Source organism: Populus trichocarpa, chromosome 6, assembly GCF_000002775.5.
Source record: "Populus trichocarpa isolate Nisqually-1 chromosome 6, P.trichocarpa_v4.1, whole genome shotgun sequence".
Taxonomy (NCBI): domain Eukaryota; kingdom Viridiplantae; phylum Streptophyta; class Magnoliopsida; order Malpighiales; family Salicaceae; genus Populus; species Populus trichocarpa.
This window is the reverse complement of record NC_037290.2, coordinates 24,785,293-24,810,000: the sequence shown is the minus strand read 5'-3', so window position 1 is coordinate 24,810,000 and position 24,708 is coordinate 24,785,293. Positions and strand designations below refer to the sequence as shown.

General features: G+C 34.0%; 1 protein-coding gene across 2 annotated transcripts; it reads left to right on the top strand.

Annotated features, from left to right (window-relative positions):
• Positions 1-13,830: 13,830 nt before the first annotated feature.
• LOC7495746 (transcriptional corepressor LEUNIG) lies at positions 13,831-22,745 on the top strand. 2 transcript variants are annotated; one of them, XM_006382007.3, is made up of 19 exons: positions 13,831-13,997; positions 14,314-14,401; positions 14,994-15,091; positions 15,212-15,321; positions 15,900-16,277; positions 16,398-16,486; positions 16,804-16,882; positions 16,966-17,041; positions 17,254-17,303; positions 17,460-17,768; positions 17,889-18,104; positions 18,679-18,921; positions 19,032-19,146; positions 19,461-19,570; positions 19,874-20,023; positions 20,357-20,512; positions 20,636-20,752; positions 21,159-21,365; positions 22,365-22,745. In XM_006382007.3, exons 2-19 carry the CDS (start codon positions 14,370-14,372, stop codon positions 22,506-22,508), a joined length of 2,679 nt encoding a protein of 892 aa, XP_006382069.3. In that variant the 5' UTR covers positions 13,831-13,997; positions 14,314-14,369; the 3' UTR covers positions 22,509-22,745. The 2 variants fall into 2 exon arrangements, with proteins under 2 accessions (XP_006382069.3, XP_002309593.4); XM_002309557.4 differs by having other exon boundaries at positions 19,005-19,146.
• Positions 22,746-24,708: the final 1,963 nt, after the last annotated feature.

Here is a 24,708-nt window from a genome sequence, read left to right as displayed (position 1 = left end):
ATTTTATTTTAAATTATTCTCAAATCAAATCAGGTTTTAATTATATCAACAATCATGGATTAACCTGTCAGGTCATTCAGTTTTAACCGGATCAATTTTACCTAGTTTTTTTTAATTCTTAACTCGGGTCACATCTCGAGACGATCCACGGTCCCGGGCTATGACTGTTAGAGCAGGAGAAATTGAACACAGTAACTTCGTTGATAAGAGAGTGTTTTAGACCCAACTTGAAAAGGCAAAAAAACCTAATTCCTTTGTAATTCCACCAAACCCATGTGAGAGAGATCAAATGATGAAGAAAGGTACTGAAAATGTGAGGGAAATTGAACATTTATGTCCACTTTCATCATGAGTTTCTATATTAAGAACAATTCCTGAAAAGCGTTACTGTAAGTTATAGGCTTCTTTTGGCTCATGGCAAGTTCTAACCGTAGTGTACTTTGGACGCTAAGTGTAAGAATTAAACTTTACATAACCCCATCCTTTTGTCTTCTGCCTAAAACTAGGTTTGTTTCAGTAAAACAGATCTACGAACCTTTCCCTGTTGTTTTACCCATCCAAAGGTTGTTTGTCTTCCTCACTGTGCAAATGGCAAGTTGCATCTTTACTACAGGACACCTGTCATCGTGTGACTGGCTGAATCAAATAAGATGGTTGACTATTCACCCCCTCTGGGAACTAGTTTGCTTTTCCCTTATTAATAATTTAGTTGTTTTCTTTTTATTTCTGTTAATGCCCCCATTTTGTTTTTTAGAAAATTTGGTATGCGAAAAGTGTTTTTCTATAAATTATTTTTTAAACTTTTTCATGTTTATTTATAATGAAAAAAAATTTCATTCAAATTTTTTTTATTTTGGCTTTTAAAAAAGTATTTTTGTTTTATTTTTTGTGAGATATACTTTTGTCGAAATTTCAAAAATATCATGTTTTTATTGATTATATTACATCCAATGCTTAATCTTTTGATTGCTATATTTTTATTTTGAATATAAACTTTGCTATATTATATATTGGATCTTAATTTGCTTTAGAAAAATAAACTCATTATAATATGGAGCTTTCCATGTACATTAATAATTTCGTAGAACGTGCAAATTTTATGAAACAAAATGGCATTTTAAAAAAAAATGATAGTAAATATACTAGTGGATATTGGATGTGGATAGAAGGATTCAATTGAGAAATAATGGAAAGATTAGGGACCGAATTGATAAAATATTTAATTTTAATTGTGACAAAATTGAGAATTGAATTGATATGTCTTGATGACTATGTTTGTTTTTAGTTTTGTCTCATATCAGCCATTTCCAATTTGATTTTCTAATCCTTATCCTTTAATTTCTCAATAATAATATGATTATCTCTTTATAACAAGAAGGAAGGAAAATCTTTTGAATGGAATATCATCTCAAATATCTAATATTATAAAATTTAATTTCTCGTGTGTTTTTAAAACCAACAACAATTTCAACTCGATCCCTGGACTAAATATGGTTTTAAATTTTTTATTTTAAAAGTATTTTTTTTTGAATTTTTTTTCAAGCTTTTATTATTTTAATATGAGTACATTAAAATCATCAGAAAATATTAAAAAACATTAATTTAATATTTTTTAAAACCCAATGTATTTTTAAAATGTACTAAATTTAATTTCAAATAAAAAAACAAACACTGCTGAATCATTTTCCATGAATCGATCACCAAACAGGCAAGCTTAATGCACTTCATCTTCTTGATAAAAAACGAGTCCCATCGGCTACCTTAATGGACTTCATCTTCTTGGTGAAAAACCAGCTCCAAAGCATGGTAGAGCTTCTTTCCATTGTCTGCAAACGCGGTACATGCACGTGACTCTAAATATTTAGACTTATATAGAAATGGACTTGTGTCCTGCACATCGGACAACCTTACCTTTGCTAGCTCTAACCCCACTCAAGCAAGTAGTATGATCACACTCGCCCATTGTTTTTTTATTATTATTAATTTAAGTATTTAGATCCATTTATACGGAATTTGGTTAATTTTACGGGTTTTAAAATTAATGATCATTTAAATTTCTAGTGACTCTAAAATTTATAAAAATCAAACTAGTAATTTATAAAAATCAAATTTAAAACCTGACCAATTAAATTACACGTGTTAGCCATTATTTTTTTTGAAATTATAACAGCACACATAATGATAAGTGTGTGTGTATATTACATATTATGATACAAGGTGCGTAAAAGGGTCGCTATTATATACCGATCAGTAGTTAGTATATATACAATACTGGCTAGCTGGTATTCTCTCTCTCTCGCTCTCTCTCTCTCTGGGGCTGATAATTGAGACAATGATGGGGCTCTGATCCTTTTTCATAGACTATTTGTACGAAGCTTGCAGAAACGGATTGACAGATCTCCTCTGTCACTCTCTATCAGAACCAAAGAAAAGAAAACCCTATTCTCTTGCTCTTTCTCTTTCTCTCTGTACTGCTGAATGCTGATGATGGTGATGATGCAAGCCTTGGCTTGGCCTCTACATATCTCTTTCTCTATCTGCCGCCATAAGACAATGGAGAAAGGAAAAGTCCAAGTGAGGATAGGAAGGAGGGGTTTCTGGCTTTCTGCATTGAATTCGAAATCCGCATCACACGCTTCCAAGCACGCCTTCTCACGAGTGATGAGAATCGTGCGTCACTTCTTTTGCTTCCTACTGACCAGTTCTGATCATCCACCCAAAATCTTGGCAGAGAGGAAAGGACTGCCTGAGAGAGACGGGCAGATTGCATGGTTTTATGATACACCTTCTCTCATCTCTTCTCTTCTTGTATTCATTTCATACCCTTTTTGCAAGCACCTGATGTCACAGTACCATACTTCGCTATTAAATATCTCTCGCTTCACCCTTCACTCTTCCGTTCCATATGCCTTTCCCGAGCTTCTGAAATTAGACGTCAAATCGGAAATACACAAAATAGATATACAAGGATAGGATAGAGCAAGACAAGATTGTCCATGGCAAAAATTTATTTTCAAATTCCGACGTAAACAAGGACCTGTTTTTTTCCCTTCAATTTCAAGAAGGATAGTTGTCGGGCCCCACTTTGAGTTGGAACCGGTTAGTTTAAGGTTAGGGCATGGGTCATTGAATCATAGAGTCAATTTATGAGTAATTGAGTCAACCTTAACAATATTATTTCATTTAAAAAAATTAAAAATATTTTATTTTTGAACAAAAATATGTAAAGAAAACACTTTATTAGAATTGACATGAATAAACTTCATTCGAGTGCAGCTAAATCAATAACATGGTGGATCAACTTGATAAATAAATATTTAAAATAACTCGAAATAAACCCCAATTTATATGAGATTTTAGGTCGAAAAGTCTGACTTATGAGTCACTGATTAATTTTAAAACATAGTTTTTCATTTTAAAAAATTGAAAAAATCTCATTTTGAACAAAAATATGTAAAGAAAACACTTTTTTATAATTAACCTAGTTAAACCTCATTTGAGTGTGACTAAAACAGTAGTGTGGTGGAATAACTAGCTAAATAAATATTTAAAATGATTTGAAATAAACTTGATTTATATCAACTTTCAGGTTGACACGTCTAACTTATAAATCACTAAGTCCACCCGAAATTAATTTTAAAACATTTTAAAATATGTAAAAAGTTGAAATAAAATTTAGGATTTCAGGTCGACAAGTTCCTTAATAACTATGATCGAGTTAACCTCTGCAGCCCATCACATCCTCGCCAGCTTGATTCTAGTAAAAAAATTCAAAATTTAATTAATGGAATGTCAAATCGTAACAATATAAGTGGACTTCTACAGGGTGTTTTTTCCTTCTTATTTTATATATAAAACAAAAATATATGAGTTTGGTTTATATGCTATTTAAGAGATGTTCTACAGAATAGATTTGTCTCCTTCCAAAGCAGGAGTAACACCGTTTATCTTCTTCGCTGTCAGAAAATTAATAAATTCAAATAAAAATATTGAAAAAATATTTTTATTGGTAAATTTTTAAGGAATTTTACCGATAAAAATATTTTCTCGGTATATATCGAGGAAATTACAATGAGAAAAAAATTAAAACAAAGCAAAAAAAATGATGACGTGTCATTTTTTACCAACGAAATTACCGACAGATATAAATGGATTTTTTAAAAATGTTTTTAAATAATTACCGATGGTCTTTTCCGAGGGATATACCGACGGAATCAAGCGGATAATTTTTTTTTTACGCGTCTGTTCCGTTAGTAAATCCGTCGGTAATAATATTTTTTTATTACCAACGGATTTACCGACGGACTAAAAATTACCGATGAAAGATTCACCGACAGAGCATTTCCGTCGGTGAATTCGTTGGTAAATTAATTACCGACGGAATATGTATCTTACACAGACGGAAAAATTCCGTTGGTAAAACTGTTAAATGTTGTAGTGGTTCTTGAAAAATTAGATTATCAATTTCAAAACTAATAGTTTGGTTTTTTTTACAGAAAAAAGATAACCATCCATTAAAAAAAAATCCAACGTACCACCTACCAATTAATTAACCTATATAAATAAAATCTCCATCCTTATAATTCATACCAAAAGCTTGGATTATTTCATCAACATGATGCATCATGGTACTGTTGATTTAGTTACAGCTCAATCCCTCACGCTGGTAGAATCCGCTGCCCTATCAATTCAAGATTTTTTATAGTTGCATGATTAATTTTTCCAAGATAAACATTGGGTAAAATTAACAGCATTAATAGTCATGCAGTGAAGATTAATCTAATCATGGGGCTTAATTAATTGTATATTAACTACCTGGATGTTTAATCTATGAAGGGAATTTAGTGGCATGGATGAGAGGGGCGTGCATGGGAAGATGGGATTAACCTAGGGGTGGATGCAGGCAGGAGGGCAGGCCGGCAGGGGGGCGTATCTATATATGCAAGTATAGGCATGGCATGCACTTGTACTAATCAAAGAACTGATTGATGTGCATGCATGCCATATTGCTTCATGCAATATTACTCGTGAGAAATTGATTAACACTGCATTTGGCAGAGTCCAAAACAAAACAAAACCCTTATTTTGTGTCATCTACTGCTGATTTTGTTTTTACGTTTCAAATCTTTGGTAGTGATGATGATGATGATGATATGAGAGAAAGGTCCCCAGAGAAAGAATTCATTCCCTTTCCTTCTAGTTTCTTCATTCAATTGGGTCCACTTGATCTCAGTGGTATGTTGCTTTAGTGGCAGCCCTTCTCAAGCTGACAAGCTAGCTAGCTAGCTAGCTAGCTAAGAGTGTAGAAATGTAAATAAAGAAGAGAGAGACCTCTCGATGCCCGCCTTCCGCGACTAGCTATGCATGTTTGCTTCAACATCGCTCCCTGCTGATCCATAACGTCCACTTCGATTTAACGGAGAAAAATGGCTTTCTCTGTCTAACATTCTTGCATTATGTTTTTGCCAAAACTCATGTGGGTGTAACGAGAAGGACGAAGACCTTACAGTGGCCGTCTTATTCTCTGTCTTCAACTTGGAATATTCAGGGATCTAGGCTAGTCGTGTATTGTATTGGGTGTGATATAGGCCACAGCTAGTCTAATCCATGAAACAACAGCATATAGGATAACCTTCTTCCAATGCAAATTGTCACCTTCTGATAACGATCAATTGTTGTGAGATGAGACTTCATAGGAGTACTGGATTTTTTTTTTTTTTTAATTCGGGATGTCCGAGCCAGCTTACGCGCACCACAACTAATCCCCGGACTCACTGAACACCTTACAAGCCCAGTAGGCAGGTAAGACACCACGGAGGTGACAGGCGTGCACGCTGAGACTCGAAGCCAGGTGACAGAGAAAAAGAAACCTTGCCTCTGCCGCTGGGCCACAAACCTTGGTACGGAGTACTGGATTTCTTGCATATTGGGATAGTGATAAAAATCACAATAATGTTGTTGAAGGAGCATAATATTCGATTTCTTTTAAATTAAATTAGCATGGTAAAATAAAAATACTAGTAAAATATTACAATTTAAAAATAATTGGTGAAATAGAATAATTTCATTAGGTAACATTTTTCAATTGTGATATTTATAGATGTAAAATAATGCCATAGTTCGAAAACACGATATATCATAAAATTAAAAAAATTTACGAGTATTTTAATGGTTGCCAGGGTTCAAAATATAATATTTATTTACTATCACATTTTTCAATCAAAATTTTTTTATATACTATGTTTTGAAACCACGTAAAGTACAAACTGCATTACTCCATTAAAACTTTTTATAATTACGTTATTTCACCGATATTTTAATTTTTCCTAAATTCCTGGAGCATCTGAATTTAATGAGCGATGGAGGATGGACCATCTTTAATTATTGACCAGAGAATTGATTTTATTCGTTGGCTTTTCTTGGTAATTGTAATAGAGAATTTTCCCTCGAATCAAATCATGGTTAGCCAACAAAAATTGCTTTTAATCGTTGTCTTTTCTAGACGGGAAACACTGGCCATAGCTTGCGAGCATGAGTTTGCTAGTGAGATAGGCCCATTGAGCCCAATTGCATTTAATCAGATGCATGCCTATAGGCTTAAAATCATTGGTGGACAATCAGGCCTGTCTGATGACCCAATAACTTGAAGTTGATGTGATTTTCGTTTGTGTAGTGTGTTAATGGTGGTGGGATGTATTTTTTTCATTCCAAAGAAAAGGTCAAGACTTGAAATCTCTTATTAATAACGGGAGTCGCTAATATCAGTTGAACCTAGCAAAGTTTAATAACGTGTTAATATGGTTAACTCGAGTTGATCAGAATAATATCATCTATTTAAAAAAAATAAAAATCAATTCGGGTTTTGATCCAGTTATGAGTTGATTTAACAGATCACTTGGGTTTCATTAGGTCAACCTACACTTGGTTTTTTTAACTTAACTCAGGGTAGGATTCGAGTTGACTGAGTTCCGGTTTGATCCGATGGGCCAGGCCGACTTAATGACACTGGAATGAGGAAGCTACTGAGAGCTCTATTTCAAATCATATGGGCTCGAAGTTTGCAGTTGATATTTACTACGTCCCAATCCAAAAGCACTTGAAGGCCCAACTGAAGCAAGATTAGACCTGGTTGATGGGCCGAAGCCCCTATAGGACGTAGGCAAACTCCGTTCCTATGCGAAAAGTGTTTTTCTTTTTCTTTTTCTTTTTATTTTTCTCTGTAAAGCTGCTAAAATCAACCAATTCCAAGATTTTAGTATTATATATATTGTTTACTTTTTGTCTGCAGAGAAAGGAATGGAACAGCTTCAAGCAGTGGCTGAAGGGCCAGCTTGTGTGGTTTCGGTCAAAGCTCAAAGAACAAAAACCACATCTAGCAATAAAGCAAACAATGAGTGAAATAAAATTGATGAGTTGACTTGTCTGGCTATTTCCTTCGTTCCTTTTCATTTCTTTGCAATTTCATCGTATACTTTGTCTTATCAAGTTATTCAATCGTCAAGTTAACCAATTAAACTTACAACTCAGGTCATAAAAATATAATAACTTTATAAAAAATAAATCAAAAAAATTATAATATTCAATTCCCAATCAACTAAAGTTAAAGAAAGAAATTAAAAATTAAAATATTCAATTAAAAAAAAACAAAACTTGGGTTAATTTGTCAAACTCACCATCTTAATCCAACACCCCACTCGATTTAATAACTTTTTTTTATCTTTGAAAAACTAGACTCACGTGACTCTTTTTGTATCAAATAACAATATTTTTTTAAAAGAAAGAAAAAAATTAGACAAACATATTGGATTGAAAATATAAAAATCGATGTATTTTTTTCAAACTAAATAAAAAGGCTATTATTTTATTAAAAAAAAAAAGGAATTTTGATGGTATTCAATAAAAGAAAATTAAATTATTTTTTAGGCAGTCTATTTGAACCGATCAAAGTGTAAAATGTATGGAAAAGAGGAACCAAGAAAAAAAAAGGAAAAATACAGATTAAACACGTATGGGCCTAAGCGCAGGCCTCTAGATATTTTTTTTAACAATAAAAGGTGGGCAACGTGTTGTTAGCTAGTCCAGTTTTCAACGATCATATGGTTGTTAAAAAATCAGGTCATGGTTATTTTGTGCTTAAAAAGTCAATTTTAACACAAATTTGACCCCAAAAAAAGCTAGAAAAACACCTTATGGACCTTGAAAAACCCATTTATGACCTTAAATAACCTTAAAATCAGTCTAAAAACCCAAAATAACTCAAATTCAAAAACTTTCTCAAGCTTAGATATGTCATCTCAAGTGATGGGAATGCCAGGGAACACCTTCGTGGAACTCTCCCCATCGAATGAAACTCATTAACACTAAGAAAGACCTTTCTCCTAGCTGGCATCGGTGTCATCGATGATTGTTTTTATCTTCCATCAAAATCCAAGCGACTTCTTTTCCCCTCTCTTATACTAAGAGCTAAAAAAATAAGAAAAATAAAGCGTTAGACCAAAATCAAACTTTTTAAAAGAAAAACGACCGAAAACCATTAATATGAAAAATATAAGGACCAAAAAAAATTTTGAGCACTAATTAAGAAATTGCCACCTATGTTCCCTAACTTTTCTTCTCTTTGATCTTGCCATTTATTAACAAATTATAAGCAGTTGGTCATCAATTGACCATAAAAGGAAGGAAAAAAAAGGATTAATAACTAAAACAAACAAATGGACTATTAAAGTCTGAATCAAGGTATTTGTATAGTGCATTTGCAAAACTTGAATGCCTTTTAATTTTTTACTTAATTAATAAGAAAGTTTTTCGTTAGTGTTCTTATTGACCTTGCTTGGTCAATGATCTGGAGAATTTGCTTTTACAATAAAACAAAGACTTTCAAGAACAAATATCAAAACAAAAAGAAAAATAGGGAAAGGTAGAGAAAAAACATATATGGCATAAAAAAGTATGGAAAAAACATCTTGCAATTTATTTAACTAGAAAATATATTATGATCTAACTAAAATATTAGCTTGTTACAAAATCTTTAGTGTGAAAGTATGGATTGAATTTGTTTTAGTTAACAAAAAGAGAATGAAAGACATCTTTTTATGATCGCTCTTGGTTAAATATTTACTTTTGTTCTTCAAGCGTCAGTGGTTTCTGCTTTTTTATATTTCCATGAAGACTCCCTAATTTTTTTTAAAAAAATTAAAAAGTGGTTGTAATCCTACTAATATCATGCTTGTTTCATTTTATTTCTCGTCCTACCTTTTTTATTATGGATAAATGGCCCACACCAAGCCGTAACTCCATTTCTTTTCGAGTTGGGGGCATCCACAACCAGTGTCTCCCTTACATATAATTACAGTATAAAGCTCATTAATGGTATAATCGGGACCACACAATAAGCACATGATGAAGGTTATCTAGGATCCTCTCATCTTACCCTATTTCAGGAAAAGGTATGCCAAAACAAGCTTGTGTCTATACTTAAACAACACCTTCGTATGCACTATTCGTAACAAGCTATAATAATAAAAAAACTCCCCAATTTAAGAATTGAACATAAGAGGATTTGTACTGTGTTGCTCAACATATGGCCATTTTAGAGTTCGACTTCAACATATAGACAAAAAATAAAATGAGAGATCTTTGGCTTCTACAAGTTCAAAAATGTACTTTTCTAGTATGTACAATATAGGGAGTCATACACAATTTAGAGTTCAAGATATGCTTGCTAGGTGCATGAGCCATGTACTTTTGTATTCTAACCAAATGAATTTATTTATAAAGTAAGATTTAATTTAAAACATGATTGGATAAGCAATGAAATCAACTTTTACCCATTATTATTTAAACTCGGATGCTTCTACGTCATACACATGACACATTGTAAACATACATATAATATGGATACTTCAAAAGGAGATGATAAAACTAGAGTTCAAGCGTTGTCCTCCTATTATTTCTGATGATATTTCTAAAATCCAATATGCATAGAAATAAGGTTTTTTTAGTGTTTAGATGGTGGGTAATCACACGTTCATGTTAATATTCCTTTTTGATGGGTTCATGAAGTTGATGGTTGGTGATAGAAGAATTAACACCTGCAAAATAATTCTTTGTGGTGGGATTTAGAGACCCTTTGATGATAAAGTCAGTGACTTTTAATAAAAAAATTTAATAAATGAGAGAATGAGCTTTAGATTTAAAAAACAAGAGTGTTTGTTCATGTTAATGTATGATAAATTCTCTGGGAATAAAAGTATAAACACTTATAAAATAGAAAAATATAAACCATTTAGATAGGTGGTTTAAGGGGTATAAATAGCATCTGAACCTTGTCATGTTGCTTGAATTGAGGGATTGAAGTGCCATTTTCTCCTAATAGCATTATTGAGAGATAAATATCATTTACATAATATTAATATTGATAAAAATATGGTATACCCTTCAGAGAGTTTTATACATTTAGGGATGTAGGGAGATGGTTATTCTTGATTTTTAGCATTTTATGTTAAGATCAATAAGAATAAATAAACAAAGTCTTGTGACTCAATACAAAGCCTATAATGATTGTCGGTTCCATTTACATTTAGACTTGAAATTATCCTAAGCCTAATGATGATAGGTCTGGCAGCTTTGCAGACCTATATATATTTAGGCTCACGGTGTAGCTGACCCTAAGGATGTTGGGTCTTACAAGCTAACCTCAGGGATGCAGCTAGTCCCAAGAATGTTGGGTCTGCCAGCTAATCAGATCCATATATATTTAAACTCAACATATAACTGAACCTAAAGATATTGAATTTGAAATCAAGTTAGACCAATGTCATAAGAGCTTGATATTTTTCCAAGTCAAGGTATGTTGGGTAATTACCCTGTCTTTGGGCCTTTTTAAACATGGACTTTAAGCAAAAATAACATGTATAAAAAACATTGATCCATCAATTTCATATATTAAGAAAAAAAATGTACAATCATAACTCAATTTACCAAGAAAATGTATAAGAAAATCCAGATTCCAATTTCATAAAACATTATAATCATAACAAAGTAGTTAAGCTTATTACCAAAAACATTATTTACTTACACAATAATTTTAAAATAAAAATAGAAAATACATGAATCTAATAATTTTTCTAGGCCTACGCTACGCTGTTGGTCGGGCAAAAAATTTAATGTTCAAATGTTGCAACATGTTTTCCAATAGCAAAAACAATTCTTAACCATTATGCAAAATCTAATGTGCATGTTTAATTAAATAGATTAAGGATTATATGCGTCTATAAATATTAAAAATATATTCCTAACAATAACTAAATATTACATCTGAAGTTAAGAAATAATATAGATAAAAATATCTGATCATGTGCTGCGGAAAACCCTTTAAATTTCTTAACTTAATTATATGATACTGCTATTTTTTATTAGAAGAGAAATAATTTAAATTTTATTGAAACAAAATAATTTGTAGTAAAAGTATTATTTTTTATTATTATTATCTTTAATATTACAAAAATATTTTTTCTATGTCATTAATTTAATAAAAACAAAAGGCATTAAGAAGACATACACATAAAACCAGGATGATTTAAATATAAGTATAAAAAATACCTCTCTAACTAAAACCCATTTGTCATATCAACATGCTCTTTTTTTCTTAAAAAAACATTTCATCAAAATATTTGTTTCTTAGACAAGAATCTATCATTATAAAACAAATGAATAAAATATAAAAAGGTTGATTATGATGGGTTATATATAAAAAAAGGATTGTTCGAGAATGAATTAAAAATTAAATGGAATTTAATAAAATAATATCTAAAATAATATTCTTAATTAATCTAAAAATTTAAAAGAAATTATATATAAGTTATATAGATTTTAAAAAAGTAAATATTAATTGTTGGAAAATTGAAGTGAAAATTCAGGTGAAGTGTACAACTCTAGTGGCTTAGTGCGTCTGGACCTTTAAAAATAATCCAAACATGTTATTCGTCAAATTTTTTTCAAGAAAGAAGTAGAGTTGAGAAAAACCCAGTTTTTCTACTTAGTAAAGCGCACAACCTTAGCTTTTGCCCACCACAAAGGTGGCCAAACAACTGGGTTATTGAATTTTTTATCAAAAAACCTAGTTTTAAACATTTTCTCATGAAAAAACTCTTTTAAACCTCAAAAACCAATTTTGAAGCTAAAAAACCCAAAACTTGGTTAAAAAACACAAAATAATAATAAAAAAATCTCTCAACCATGATCTACCTTTTCCAACGATATGGAAGTCCAAAAACACCTCAATGACACTTTTCATATTAAGATAATACTTTGACACCAAATCTGACTTTTTTTTGTATGAAATCCAAACAATCGACTTTTTTCTTTTTTATTCATTGTTTTTTAGCAACTCTCTCTCTCATTTCCTAGACTCGGATATTAAAATATGAATAAAATAAAGTTTTATACTAAATCATATAATTTTCAACTAAAAGTATAGAAAAAAAGAAGAAATTAAACAAAATCTTAAAGCTGGAAGGTACTGACACTAATTTTTTTTTTAAAGGGCTGCTATTTTACCAAGCTTTTAATTATTGTCCTATCTATTTTAACTTTATTTTAAACATCAAAACTCAATTATTTTATGCAGAATTGAGAAACAATCTAATATTGAGATTTTTTTATATCGAGATAACTCGAAAAAAGTAATACAAAATAAATTATCAAGTCAAATCACCAATCAATGCAATATTGAAAGATAAAATTGAAAAAAAAAAATAATCCGAGTAAAAAAATAAGGAACAAAAAAGAAAAACTTTTGGTTTTTAAATAAAGGGTTGCAATTTAACCTTACTTTTAATACTAATTCCCTCATTTTAAATTTTATGCAAATAATTAAATTGATTTGTTTTTGTTAATCAAGATCCTCTTAATGCAATAACTTTTTGAAGATTGCAAGAACCTAAAACAAAACAAACATTGAACAAATTATCAAGCCCAATCATAAATCAAAGCAATGTGAAGAAATAAAATTGTAAAAATATTCAATAACCAAAGCAAAAAAAATAAAAATAAAATTGAAGAACAAAAAATAAAAAAACATCACTAAAATCCATAATATTTTCACTCAAACGCTATAATAAAACACTAAGGCTTTTTTTAATTTTAATTCTACATAAATGTTTTGAAAAAAATTATAATTCATCCTAATGTTATGGAAAAAAAAAATTCACATGATCAGAAAATCTTTAAAATTTCACAATTGAAGCCAAGACTATTGATTGAAGATGAGTGCTCCTTGCTCAACATTGCTGTAGAACTTGGATCGACTCAACGGGTCAACTTAAAATTCAAAGTTTGAACCAGTCCAAGTTGATGAAAAAAAAATCTAGATGACTCGGTAAAAAACTCAAGTTGAATCACTAACTTGGCTGACCAAGTTTGATCCAATAAAAAAATGACACATAACTCAATGATTTTTTTTTTGAGTTTTTTTATTGTCACAGGACATTGTTTCGAATCTTAAATCTAAAATCAATCTAGATTAACATGAATTAAATCTTTTAATTTATGACTTGAGCCTATTCTTTAATAACTATGTTGCTAAATATACATGAAGTCAGCCTGAAATTTTGGGTAACATACGAAAATTACCAAGTTATCTGGCTAGTTCATAAAAAGAAGAAAACCTGAGTGCCTACATAGAAAAGTGTAACAATTATCTAACACAATCAATTTACACAAAACTGCTCCGTTGCCTTGACAAACACACGCACAATGATGCTCTAAAATTACCAGAAACGTTACTAACGTGCAAGGTTATTTCAGCCATTCAACCCTAAAGCTGTCCAGAAACTTGGTTCAGACAAAATTAGACAAGGTCCTAAGGGTTTATTAGTAAATTGAGCCAACCAAAGCCCTTATGTATCTGCAACAGCAACTCGCAATCCACCAAAAGCTACAGAGATAATTTTTTTATTCTCAACAAAATATAGTAGTTTTCTTTTTTGGGTTTTCAGGTATCGCGATATTTAATTTTCCTTTGATTTCCCATAAATATTTTTTTAAAATTTTTTTGAGTTTGGTTTTATTCAATTAATTTTAAAAAACTTTTTTTTTTAATTTTCTTTCTAAATTTAGAGGTTCTATTTCTCTGGCACTGATAGATTCTTCATTGCTCTTTTTTATCACTAAAAAAGTAAAAAAAGTTTGGAACTTTATCACTCCTGTTTTTTTTTTTGGGTTCTATTAGTGATTTGATTTTATATATTGAAGGCGAAGTTTTTTTTGTACTAATAAATTTATTGTTTTTATTTTCTGGGTTGCTATTTTTAGAGGCAAAGAGAGCTAAAGCAGTGTGTAAGTAAAACAATCGTTTAAGGTTCAAAAACATGTCTCAAACCAACTGGGAAGCTGATAAAATGTAAGTTCATTTTCTCTATTTATTGTTGAAAGTTCACATTTTTCTGTTCTAATGCTCTTTTCTTTCATGTTTCTGTTCTTGATTGGTGTTTCTGGCATGTGGGTTCTTCTGGGTTTTGTTTCTTATGTTTGTTTTTGGACTAAAGTTTTGTTCTTTGAAGCTCTTTTATGTTGTTACTTGTACATAACTAGAATTTTAGGGTTTGTGTTTCCCTTACTGTTGGTTGGTTGTTGATGTTTTTTATTTTAGAATTTGAATTTCTGCTATATTTAGGGTGTAAATACCTTTTGCGTTTAACTATATTCTTCTTTTTGTGTGGATAAGCTAAGATTCTGTATAGTTTTGAGGTTTAATCACTGGGGTTGCGGGTTTATTTCCTTTTTTGGTTACAACATTTGGGAATCTTGTATCTCTGGTCTGGATTCCGTCCTTGTTATATACTTTTCTTCACACGATTCACTATGATGTCTGCTTTGGGTGAATAGTTTGTACTTATTACTCCGTTCGCAGCTGTTAGGGTTGGTGAAGCCTTTTTCTTCTTCTTTTTTTCTCGATATAAATGAAATCGAGTAATTTTTTGGATAAATAACAGGTTGGATGTGTATATCCATGATTATTTGGTAAAAAGGGACTTGAAGGCTTCTGCCCAGGCTTTTCAAGCTGAAGGAAAAGTGTCATCTGACCCTGTAGGTAAGTGTTTTTGGATTTATGATAAGGGCAAGAGAAAGCCTTTATGTTGGCTTCGGTTGTTTATTATTCATTTATTTTTAATTTCTTGCATGGTCTTGACTTTTTACCGTGGTTTTCCAGCTATCGATGCACCTGGAGGCTTTCTCTTTGAATGGTGGTCAGTGTTCTGGGATATATTCATTGCGAGGACCAATGAGAAGCACTCAGAGGTTGCTGCGTCTTACATTGAGGTTTGTTTCCAGGACTTTCTGCTGTATCTCATTCTTTACTTAAGGTTTATTTGTGTCAATGAGTGCTAGAGAGAAAAGGAAAGTTGTGATTGTCCAAGAGGCATTGAAGTGGCAAATCAATGACTTCCTTCTTTTGAATATCTTATTGTCGCCTGCAAAACTTTTATCAGAGTATCTGAGTCAAGGGTGAGGCTTCTCCTCTGCATGCAGTGAAACCTTGTTCTTGAAAACAATGTTAGACTCCTCTCCTAGATGGTATGATAAATCGTGGTGGCATCCAAATCTTCTGTGATGCCAAAGAGCCCGACAATATCTTAACTAGTTGTTGATTCTGTAGTTGGATGAACAACTCATTGCAAGCGTGGTGGCGTAACTTCAGCCAACTGCTGGTCCAGGGGTTGCTCTTTGGGATTTTGTAAAATATTTTTAGATATGTATGCTCATTTAAATCCTCAACTGAATCAGCCATTTGGTGTTCTTGTAACATGGGTGCTGGACTTTAAAATATTTCTTGCAAATTTCATAGAAGTAATAACTTTTGGTACTCATTGGAAAGTTTTGATATATTGAAACTTCAGACTCAGTTACTTAAAGCACGGGAACAGCAGCAGCAAGGTCAACAACCACAGCACCAACAGCAGCAGCAACAGCAAATGCAAATGCAACAGCTCCTATTGCAGAGGCAGCAGCAGCAGCAACAGCAACAGCAACAGCAACCTCCACAGCAGCAGCAGCAGCAGCAGCAGCAGCAGCAGCATCAACAGCAGCAGCAGCAACAGCAGCAGCAGAGAAGGGATGGTGCCCACCTCCTTAATGGTGCTGCAAATGGGCTTGTGGGAAATGATCCTCTCATGCGCCAAAATACTGCAACTGCTAATGCAATGGCTACAAAGATGTACGAGGAAAAATTAAAATTACCAATGGAGAGGGATTCATTGACAGATGCTGCAATGAAGGTAGGTGATTGGTCTTTTCCTCATTTCACTTTTTCTCAAGTTTGATTTCAGGAGTGGTGGATTGACTGGATTTTTCGAAGCATGACTACTTTATTCTATTATCTTTAAAACTTTTTACAGCAAAGATTTGGTGAGAGTGTAGGGCATCTTTTGGATCCAAATGCCTCGATTTTGAAGTCTGCTGCAGCAGCAACTGGCCAGCCTTCAGGGTGCTTTTCTGTTCCATTCACCTTTATTGCTTAATCATATACTTGAACTTGTGGTTAGAACAAAAACTAGAATGACAAATGGTTTTTATGCAGCATTTGAAATGATATTTTTATGTATTTCATATTAATTGCAAAGTTCTTGTTAATTATTCTGTTTCTTTTAAATAAATACTAGTTGGTGTGAATTTGCAACTAATGTTACACAAGCTTGATTATTATATACATGTCTGAATAAACACTCATTGATTTTGTGATTTAGTTGTTGAATCTTGTAATTGATTCAAAACTTTTTTTGATGTTGTATAACCTAATTTCAGGCAAGTGTTGCATGGTGCTTCTGGTGGAATGTCCCCACAGGTCCAGGCTCGGAATCAGCAGTTGTCAGGGTCCACGCCGGTATGGGTTCCATAGGGTTTTCTCATCATTTTAGATTTTCTTGATCATTCAACTGTTCTAAATTTTGTCCGGAATGGAATCAGGACATAAAGAGTGAGATAAATCCTGTGCTGAATCCAAGAGCTGCTGGTCCAGAAGGATCACTGATAGGAATTCCTGGTATGCTTTGTTCATGGCATTTCCCTTTTTACACTGTTATCATTGATTGATCCTGATTTCAGAGAGACAAATTACATTCTAATGCACTTGTGAGACTATTTGATCTTTAACCTAGTGCCTTTATCTTTCAATTTAACAGTAAACTGTGGCTCATTATAATCTGTTTGGTTTAGAGATGCCCGTGGCTAAACATATAGGTCCTTGCTTTTCAGGATCAAATCAAGGTGGCAACAATTTGACTCTAAGAGGATGGCCACTCCATGTAAGTTTTCCCTGGTTCAATTGTTCCTGAAAATTCTACATTGTACATGCACGATTATGGTTTAATTTTGGATGCACAATAGCAAATAACATGCTTACTGTGAATGTGTATGCGTATTGGACTATCAGCTGTTTAACCCTATTGCTTCCTTGTCAGGGATTGGAACAACTTCGATCAGGACTTCTTCAGCCACAAAAACCTTTTATACAGGCTCCTCAGCCCTTTCATCAAATTCAGATGTTAACACCACAGCACCAGCAGCTTATGCTGGCACAACAAAATCTAACATCACCAGCTGCTAGTGATGAAAGTAGAAGGCTGAGAATGCTTTTAAATAACCGGAATGTGAGTATTGGAAAGGATGGCCTTACAAATTCTGTTGGTGATGTTATTCCAAATGGTGGATCCCCTTTGCAAACAGGTGGCCCACTTTTGTCTCGTGGAGATCCAGATATGCTGATGAAGGTTCAATGATTCTTTGAATTACCTTTTCATCTGTAATTAAATGTATTTTTTATGTCTTCCTCTAGTTGTTACTTCATTCTCATAAATTTTAATTCTAAAAAAACTTCCTTTCACATGTAGTTAAAAATAGCCCAGTTCCAGCAGCAGCAGCAGCAGCAGCAGCAGCAGCAGCAGCAGAGCAGCAATCCACAGCAGCAACTTCTCCAGCAGCATGTGCTTTCAAATCAGCAATCACAGAGTTCAAATCACAATCTTCATCCGCAAGATAAGATGGGGGATGCTGGCAGTGTCAATGTCGATGGTAGCATATCCAACTCTTTTCGAGGAAATGATCAGGTCTGTTTTTTTGGTTGCCTCTAATACAGCTTTATAACTGATGCTCTGGCCGCATGACATCCTTTTGATTGGTGGTGCAGTGTCATTATCTTCCTTAATTTTTTGAACCAGCTATTAACATTTCTAGATACATTAGTTGGAACCAGTTTGGTATTGTTTTAGATCTCAATTACTTCAAACTTTTTACTTAATACTAATCCTGTAGGACGCCTTAGCATGCAAACATTTGATTCTCTGTTGTCTAATATCTCACCCCTTTGATGAAAGTTGCAGAAGATGGCAAATATAGTTTGGTTAATAGGGTGCCAAGTTGACTGCACTTGCAGTTCCATTAATTTATTGGAAACCAAATATACCCTTTCTATGGCAGTAGTTATTAAACATGCCTTTTGACTTTTCCCTGTATCTGGATTAACTTTCATGTCATGGATTTTTGTTGCTCCCCTTGTCTTAAATTGAGATTTTATTACCTTTCCAAGATGTTGCACGCTAGTTTGTTCATTTTAAAAGCAGCATGCTCAACATGACTGACCTTTACAGGTTCCTAACATGGTTTTCCTTATTGCATCTTAAGGTTTCAAAAAACCCGACTGGGAGAAAGAGAAAACAGCCAGTGTCTTCTTCAGGTCCTGCCAATAGCTCAGGAACTGCAAATACAGCAGGACCCTCCCCAAGTTCAGCACCTTCAACGCCTTCAACCCACACACCTGGAGATGTGATCTCAATGCCTGCTCTGCCTCATAGTGGTGGTTCTTCTAAGCCTTTTATATTTGGGGCGGATGGTACAGGCACTCTTACATCACCATCAAATCAGTTGGTGAGTAGATTTTTCATCCTTTTAATTGGTGAAGGAATTGAAAATTCCTTGCTTGAATTCTCATTGGCATTCCATTTTGGCAGTGGGATGACAAAGATCTTGAATTGCAGGCTGATATGGATCGTTTTGTGGAGGATGGATCTCTTGAGGATAATGTCGACTCTTTTTTATCCCATGAAGATAATGACCCTAGAGATGCAGTTCCTCGTATGGATTTGAGCAAAGGTGTGCAGATGAAGGCCTGATTTTTCTTTTGATAAGATTTTCTCAGAACTTTGGTTCCTGAATCTTGTTGGCTTTTTCGTCAAGATCATGTATATACATTTCTTAAATATGATGCAATGATGCTGTAACAAATTATTCATAGATATTTCATCTATGACTGGTTATTGATAATGATACGCCTCTTCATGTTCCCTTGTTTTTTCTTGAATTGATAAATACATGTAAAATGTAATGACATGGCAGACTTATTTTGAAAATTGTCTTGTTTATGCACTGTGATTTACCCTGAGTGTAGAATTTTGATGTGACTTCAGGATTCTCATTTACTGAAGTGAATTCTGTTAGAGCAAGTGCAAGCAAAGTAATCTGTTGCCACTTCTCATCAGATGGAAAATTGCTTGCTAGTGGTGGCCATGATAAAAAGGTGAGTATAAAAAAATGACAGGTCGCTATATTCCTAATTCTAGGTTAATTAACCTCTTGGATGGTTTCTTATAAAAAAAAGCTTTTTAGAAAGTTATAAATAAACGGGATAGTTCGATGCCACATTCTCATTATCAAGCTTCTGGGATACTCATTTGAAATTCTGATTTGCCTGTCCAAAATGTGAAATTCTATGCCTTATGTGTATGTTCGAGTAAGAAAAAGGAAGATAGGTATTCTTTTGGCTGCTTTGTACTGACCTAAAATACAATGTTAATTTTTTGTTTGATGGTTTATGATACAGGCTGTATTGTGGTACACGGATACTTTAAAGCCAAAAACTACCCTTGAAGAACATACATCTCTGATTACTGATGTCCGTTTCAGCCCAAGCATGTCACGACTTGCAACATCATCATTTGACAAAACTGTTAGGGTTTGGGATGCTGACAATGTTAGTATGATATTCTTTCTTTATGACTATCACAATTCTTTGCAGCTAATTCTTGCTTCTTTTTTTTTCTTTTTTTCTTTTTTATCATGGAGTGTTTTATTTCTGAACAACTCCTTTGCAAAATGTAAATTCATCTGTTCAATTTCATAAAGATTTGATTCTTAAAGTAACTTTCATATTTGGTGGATCCATACCGTGCTAAGTTTTTTTCCTCTTTATTGAATGGTAATAGGATGTTTTTTTTTCTCTAATTGAGGATACGACTTTTCTCTATCCTTTTGATGCTGCATCATTAAATTTATGTTGTTAATAGCTTTACAATGGTGTTTGCAGCCTAATTTCTCACTCCGCACTTTTACCGGACATTCCACCACTGTAATGTCACTAGACTTCCACCCAAATAAAGATGACCTTATAAGCTCTTGTGATGGAAATGGTGAAATAAGGTACTGGAGTGTTACCAATGGTAGCTGTGCAAGAGTATTCAAGGTAGGTCTTGTAGACTGGTTTTCGATATCAGAGATTTAGTGGATTTGAGATTGGTGGTCTCTTTTATTATTTTTATTTTTTCTAGTTTTCTAGCTTGTGGTCACTGATAGATGTTTGGATTAGGGTGGTATGGCCCAAATGAGATTTCAACCTCGCGTGGGAAGGTATCTTGCTGCTGCGGCTGAAAATGTTGTGTCTATACTGGATGTTGAGACACAAGCTTGTCGACATTCATTACAGGTTAGTGGTGTTTTCTTTCATCTATGTGAATGGAACCAGGATGCACAAAAGGTCAAAGTAATATTTAACTGTATTCTCTCGCTGTTCGTAAATGTAGGTGCCAACTGGATTCAATCATGTGTATTCACCAACATATTTTATTTACTGTAGTCATTTTGCACATTCAGTTGCTTGTCACTCATGGTGACAAAAATCGCCTGTTTTTATCTAGGAGGGACACTGATGTTTTTCTTGCATAACATGGATATCTGTTGTTCCTGGTTGTACTCATATTTTAAGGTGTCTTCACATTTTGCTTAAACTGATCCAGATTCCGTGTGTACTCCGCTCATGAATGTCTTGTGCCTTTACCAATTTTTCTATTCTCCTTTCAGTTTAGCTGAACTTCTGATATTTCTAACTGTAGGGACATACTAAGCCAATTCATTCTGTTTGTTGGGATCCTTCTGGTGAGTTTCTGGCATCTGCCAGTGAGGACTCTGTCAGAGTCTGGACGCTTGGATCAGGAAGTGAGGGCGAATGTGTTCATGAGTTGAGTTGTAATGGCAACAAATTCCACTCTTGTGTTTTCCACCCTACATTCCCTTCGTTGCTAGTCATTGGCTGTTACCAGGCATGTGATTTCTGCTTTGTTCTTTGTACTTTGCAATTTCACTATCATCATTAGCATCATAGTTTTAAATCCTACTTGCAGTCTTGGATGCTGATTGTGGACTTAGCAGGTGGTAAAACAACTATCGTGGCTATTGTTGTCATGAATCATTAGTAATTATTAACAAATTTTAGCAAATCATGTTTTTCTAATAATTTCATTAAGCTGTACAATAATAACATTTCTAGTAGTTAAATTTCATACAAACAATACATTACACACACACACTCCAAAAGAGTGAAAACTGTGAAAACATGAATTTGGCATGCAAAATCTATATTTATAAAAATCATTATTAGTAGGTAGGCCATTATTGGGTTGTTGGCCTGTTATTTTCACAATAATAGCCAACAAATGGCTGTTGCCATTATAATGACACCATAGCCGTCATTGTTGTGAATTGCCATTAACGGCATCGTTTTTTGGTAAACAATGGCTGTTATTTAAAACCAATATTAGTATTGTTATTATCTGGTGTTGGTGTTTTTTCTAGCTTCTATATCAGCTAGCAATATGGTTTCCTTTGCTGCAAGTTTTTCTTACTAGGATTTGGTAAATTTTATAACTGTTGCATAGGTTGGTGCTGGTTTACCATAGCCCTAAACCTGCATTATTTCTCTTACCATTGTATGTGGTGTTCTCCACTCCGAAAATTGTCCATGCTGGATCCAGGTCAAAGGCCACATCAGTTCTCAAACTATGATAACAATTTATTAATATCTGGTGGAAATATTTTTTTGAGAAGTCCAGAAAAGTTTTCTAATGTGTCTCGTATATTTTCATTTGCATGTCCCCTTTGATGCTGCCCTCTTTTTTTTTCCCACTTTCCTTTTATTTCTCTTTGCTGAGTTGGGAAGGGCCATTCACACTTGGGACTGGGTTCTATTCATATCTTTTTCAATACCTGCATTATATTTTGTTGTGGGTTCTCTGATATGCATCTGTGGTATATGCCTGCAGTCTTTGGAGCTTTGGAACATGAATGAGAACAAGACAATGACTCTGCCAGCCCATGAGGGTCTAATTGCTGCTTTGGCTGTATCAACTGCTACAGGGTTGGTTGCTTCTGCTAGTCATGATAAGTTCGTTAAACTGTGGAAATGATACATGATTGTTTCTCTTTGTTGTTCAAGTTCTTCTAGCTTGTTTATTTTGGTTACTAGATCTCCCCATTTTGTGTTCTATTCAAATATCAGGTCACTATAACCCCAGAAACTAACCTTATATGTTGGTGTATCTGTTACATGATCACTTCTGTAACTTGCAAATCAATGGTCAAACATCGTGGACTATTTTGTACTCCAGGAAGTAAATGGTTTATGTTAATAGTTTTCTGGTTCAGTCTGTTCTGGCTCAAACTTGCTTATGCTGGACTTTTTTTTGGCTCAACTCATCTACACTTCGTTAAAGCATAATTCTTTTCCTCGACAGATTGCTTTATGCATTCCACATCTTTTGTTTGATTTGATTATTGGAAGAAATGTGTGGAAGGTTTCATTATTAGAAATTCGCACAAGCTTCCAAATCATTAGTTGCCAAAAGCACAGGAATCAACAAGCTAGTTGACTGGAATGTCCCAAGGTGTCTAAAAGAGGGCCTGATGCTGAAATCTATACGTCGTGCATGAGGATAGGGGGAGAGAGGTGGGGGATGCTTGTGTTGTATTTTGGTGAAAAGTGGGGCCAAAAGCGCACATTGAGCTCCGGAGGGATATAGAGCACAGGAAGTGCAGTGTATGCGTTCACTCCTGGGCGCAGGGCCTTCGCATCTCATCATTGGGCAGCAGAACCTTGTAATCCATTATGGAGTCAAAAGTTATCTCCTCCCAAGCTATAGTTGCTATCAGCTACCAACATCCTGATTATACAATATGGCTTGATGTTGGTTTGGCTGGTTGAAACAATCAGATAGGTCGGACATAGCTTCGAAGATTGTTTCTAACTAAATTCGGAGAATTGTGTCATAGCTCCCCGACATTGCTTGAACTGTTGTGCAGGCGGTCTACGACATCACTCCCAGCCATGACCGCTTTAAAAAGAATCTGGACTAATTTCTTTTTTGTTTTCACATGCTTTGCATGTCGAAGCCAAGTCTTTTTGCTAGATGTGTCTTAAACAGGTCATCATTGATACCCATTTTGTAGTCTTTTTCAAATTTAAACCCGAGTCATCAAACCACGCCTTCAAGGGCAAACGGAAGGGAGTCATGAGCGTGCCGTGACAATCCCATTACTGGATTATCACTCAAGCTAGTTGTACACCTCTCCTCTCCAACTGTTCTCCTTTGCGTCAGTGGACAATTGTAATCATAGTGACCATACTGGAGGAAGCACGTATTTAAGTTTGTGTTCACGCAAAAGATTACTACACCTTGCATGGATAAAATCTTAACAAACTCAGTTAAGGTGACAAGGAAAAGGAGGGCTTTCTTATTCTCCTTTTGCGCAAAGGTACAAGGAAACCTAACTGTTGATTGAAAAGAGAGAAGAAACCATGAGCATTGATGGCTGCAAGTGCAAGATTACCTCACCATTGCCTTGTATGGCAATTTGTGGCATCGTCCATTTGCATACGTATCGTGTAGCTTCCATTCAGCTCCTATCTTCTCCCTCTCCTTTCAAGAGTTTTTTCAGGCTATCTTGGCGTCACTTTTCTTCTTCTTTGATTGGGAAAAACTTTCAACTATTAGGCTCCCAAAAGTAAAATTTTAAGGAGTTATTTGTTTCAGATTATAAAAATCTTGAAAATGCAACCTAATTGTAACCAAAAAAAGAAATAATTGAATGTTAAGGATGAACAAAAATGACATAAATTGCATTAGGTTTGTCGCTTGTGTGCGGCGTCGCGGCAAAAACATCCACCCTCATGTTGTTTTATCTATCTATGTATCTATCTGGCAAATACAGGGAGACAAGAAATTCTTGTCTCTTATCACTGAAAAATTGGAATGGGAGTCGTCATCTAGTATTTTGATCACTAGGAACCCTAACTGTGTTTCCCCCCCTCCTGTTCGGTCCCTCCTTTGGCTTTTATAGCCAGAGGATGCATGCGTTATGGCAAGAACATGATAACGGCCGGCGTGCATTATGGTGGTGAGGAATATCAGCCGCGAGACATGCCTCCCCTTGATTGCAGCTCCACTGTCTTCCCCTGTCTTCATTGCCAGCGAAGAAGACAATGAATAGTTTCGGCGCCTTTTTTAAATTTCAAATGGATATTTCTGATTTGATCCTTGGATGTTTTTACAATTTTGTAATCAAGCCCCCCGGAAAAAATGTAATTGGATCCCTTGATTTTAGCGCCTT

Bases quoted from the DNA above. Each gene is read 5' to 3' on its own strand.
- LOC7495746 (XM_002309557.4), top strand. From the start codon at position 14,370: ATGTCTCAAACCAACTGGGAAGCTGATAAAAT. The intron at 17,042-17,253 runs GTATGCTTTGTT...CTTGCTTTTCAG, and splicing joins ATCACTGATAGGAATTCCTG to GATCAAATCAAGGTGGCAAC. The intron at 18,105-18,678 runs GTCTGTTTTTTT...TTGCATCTTAAG, and splicing joins CTTTTCGAGGAAATGATCAG to GTTTCAAAAAACCCGACTGG.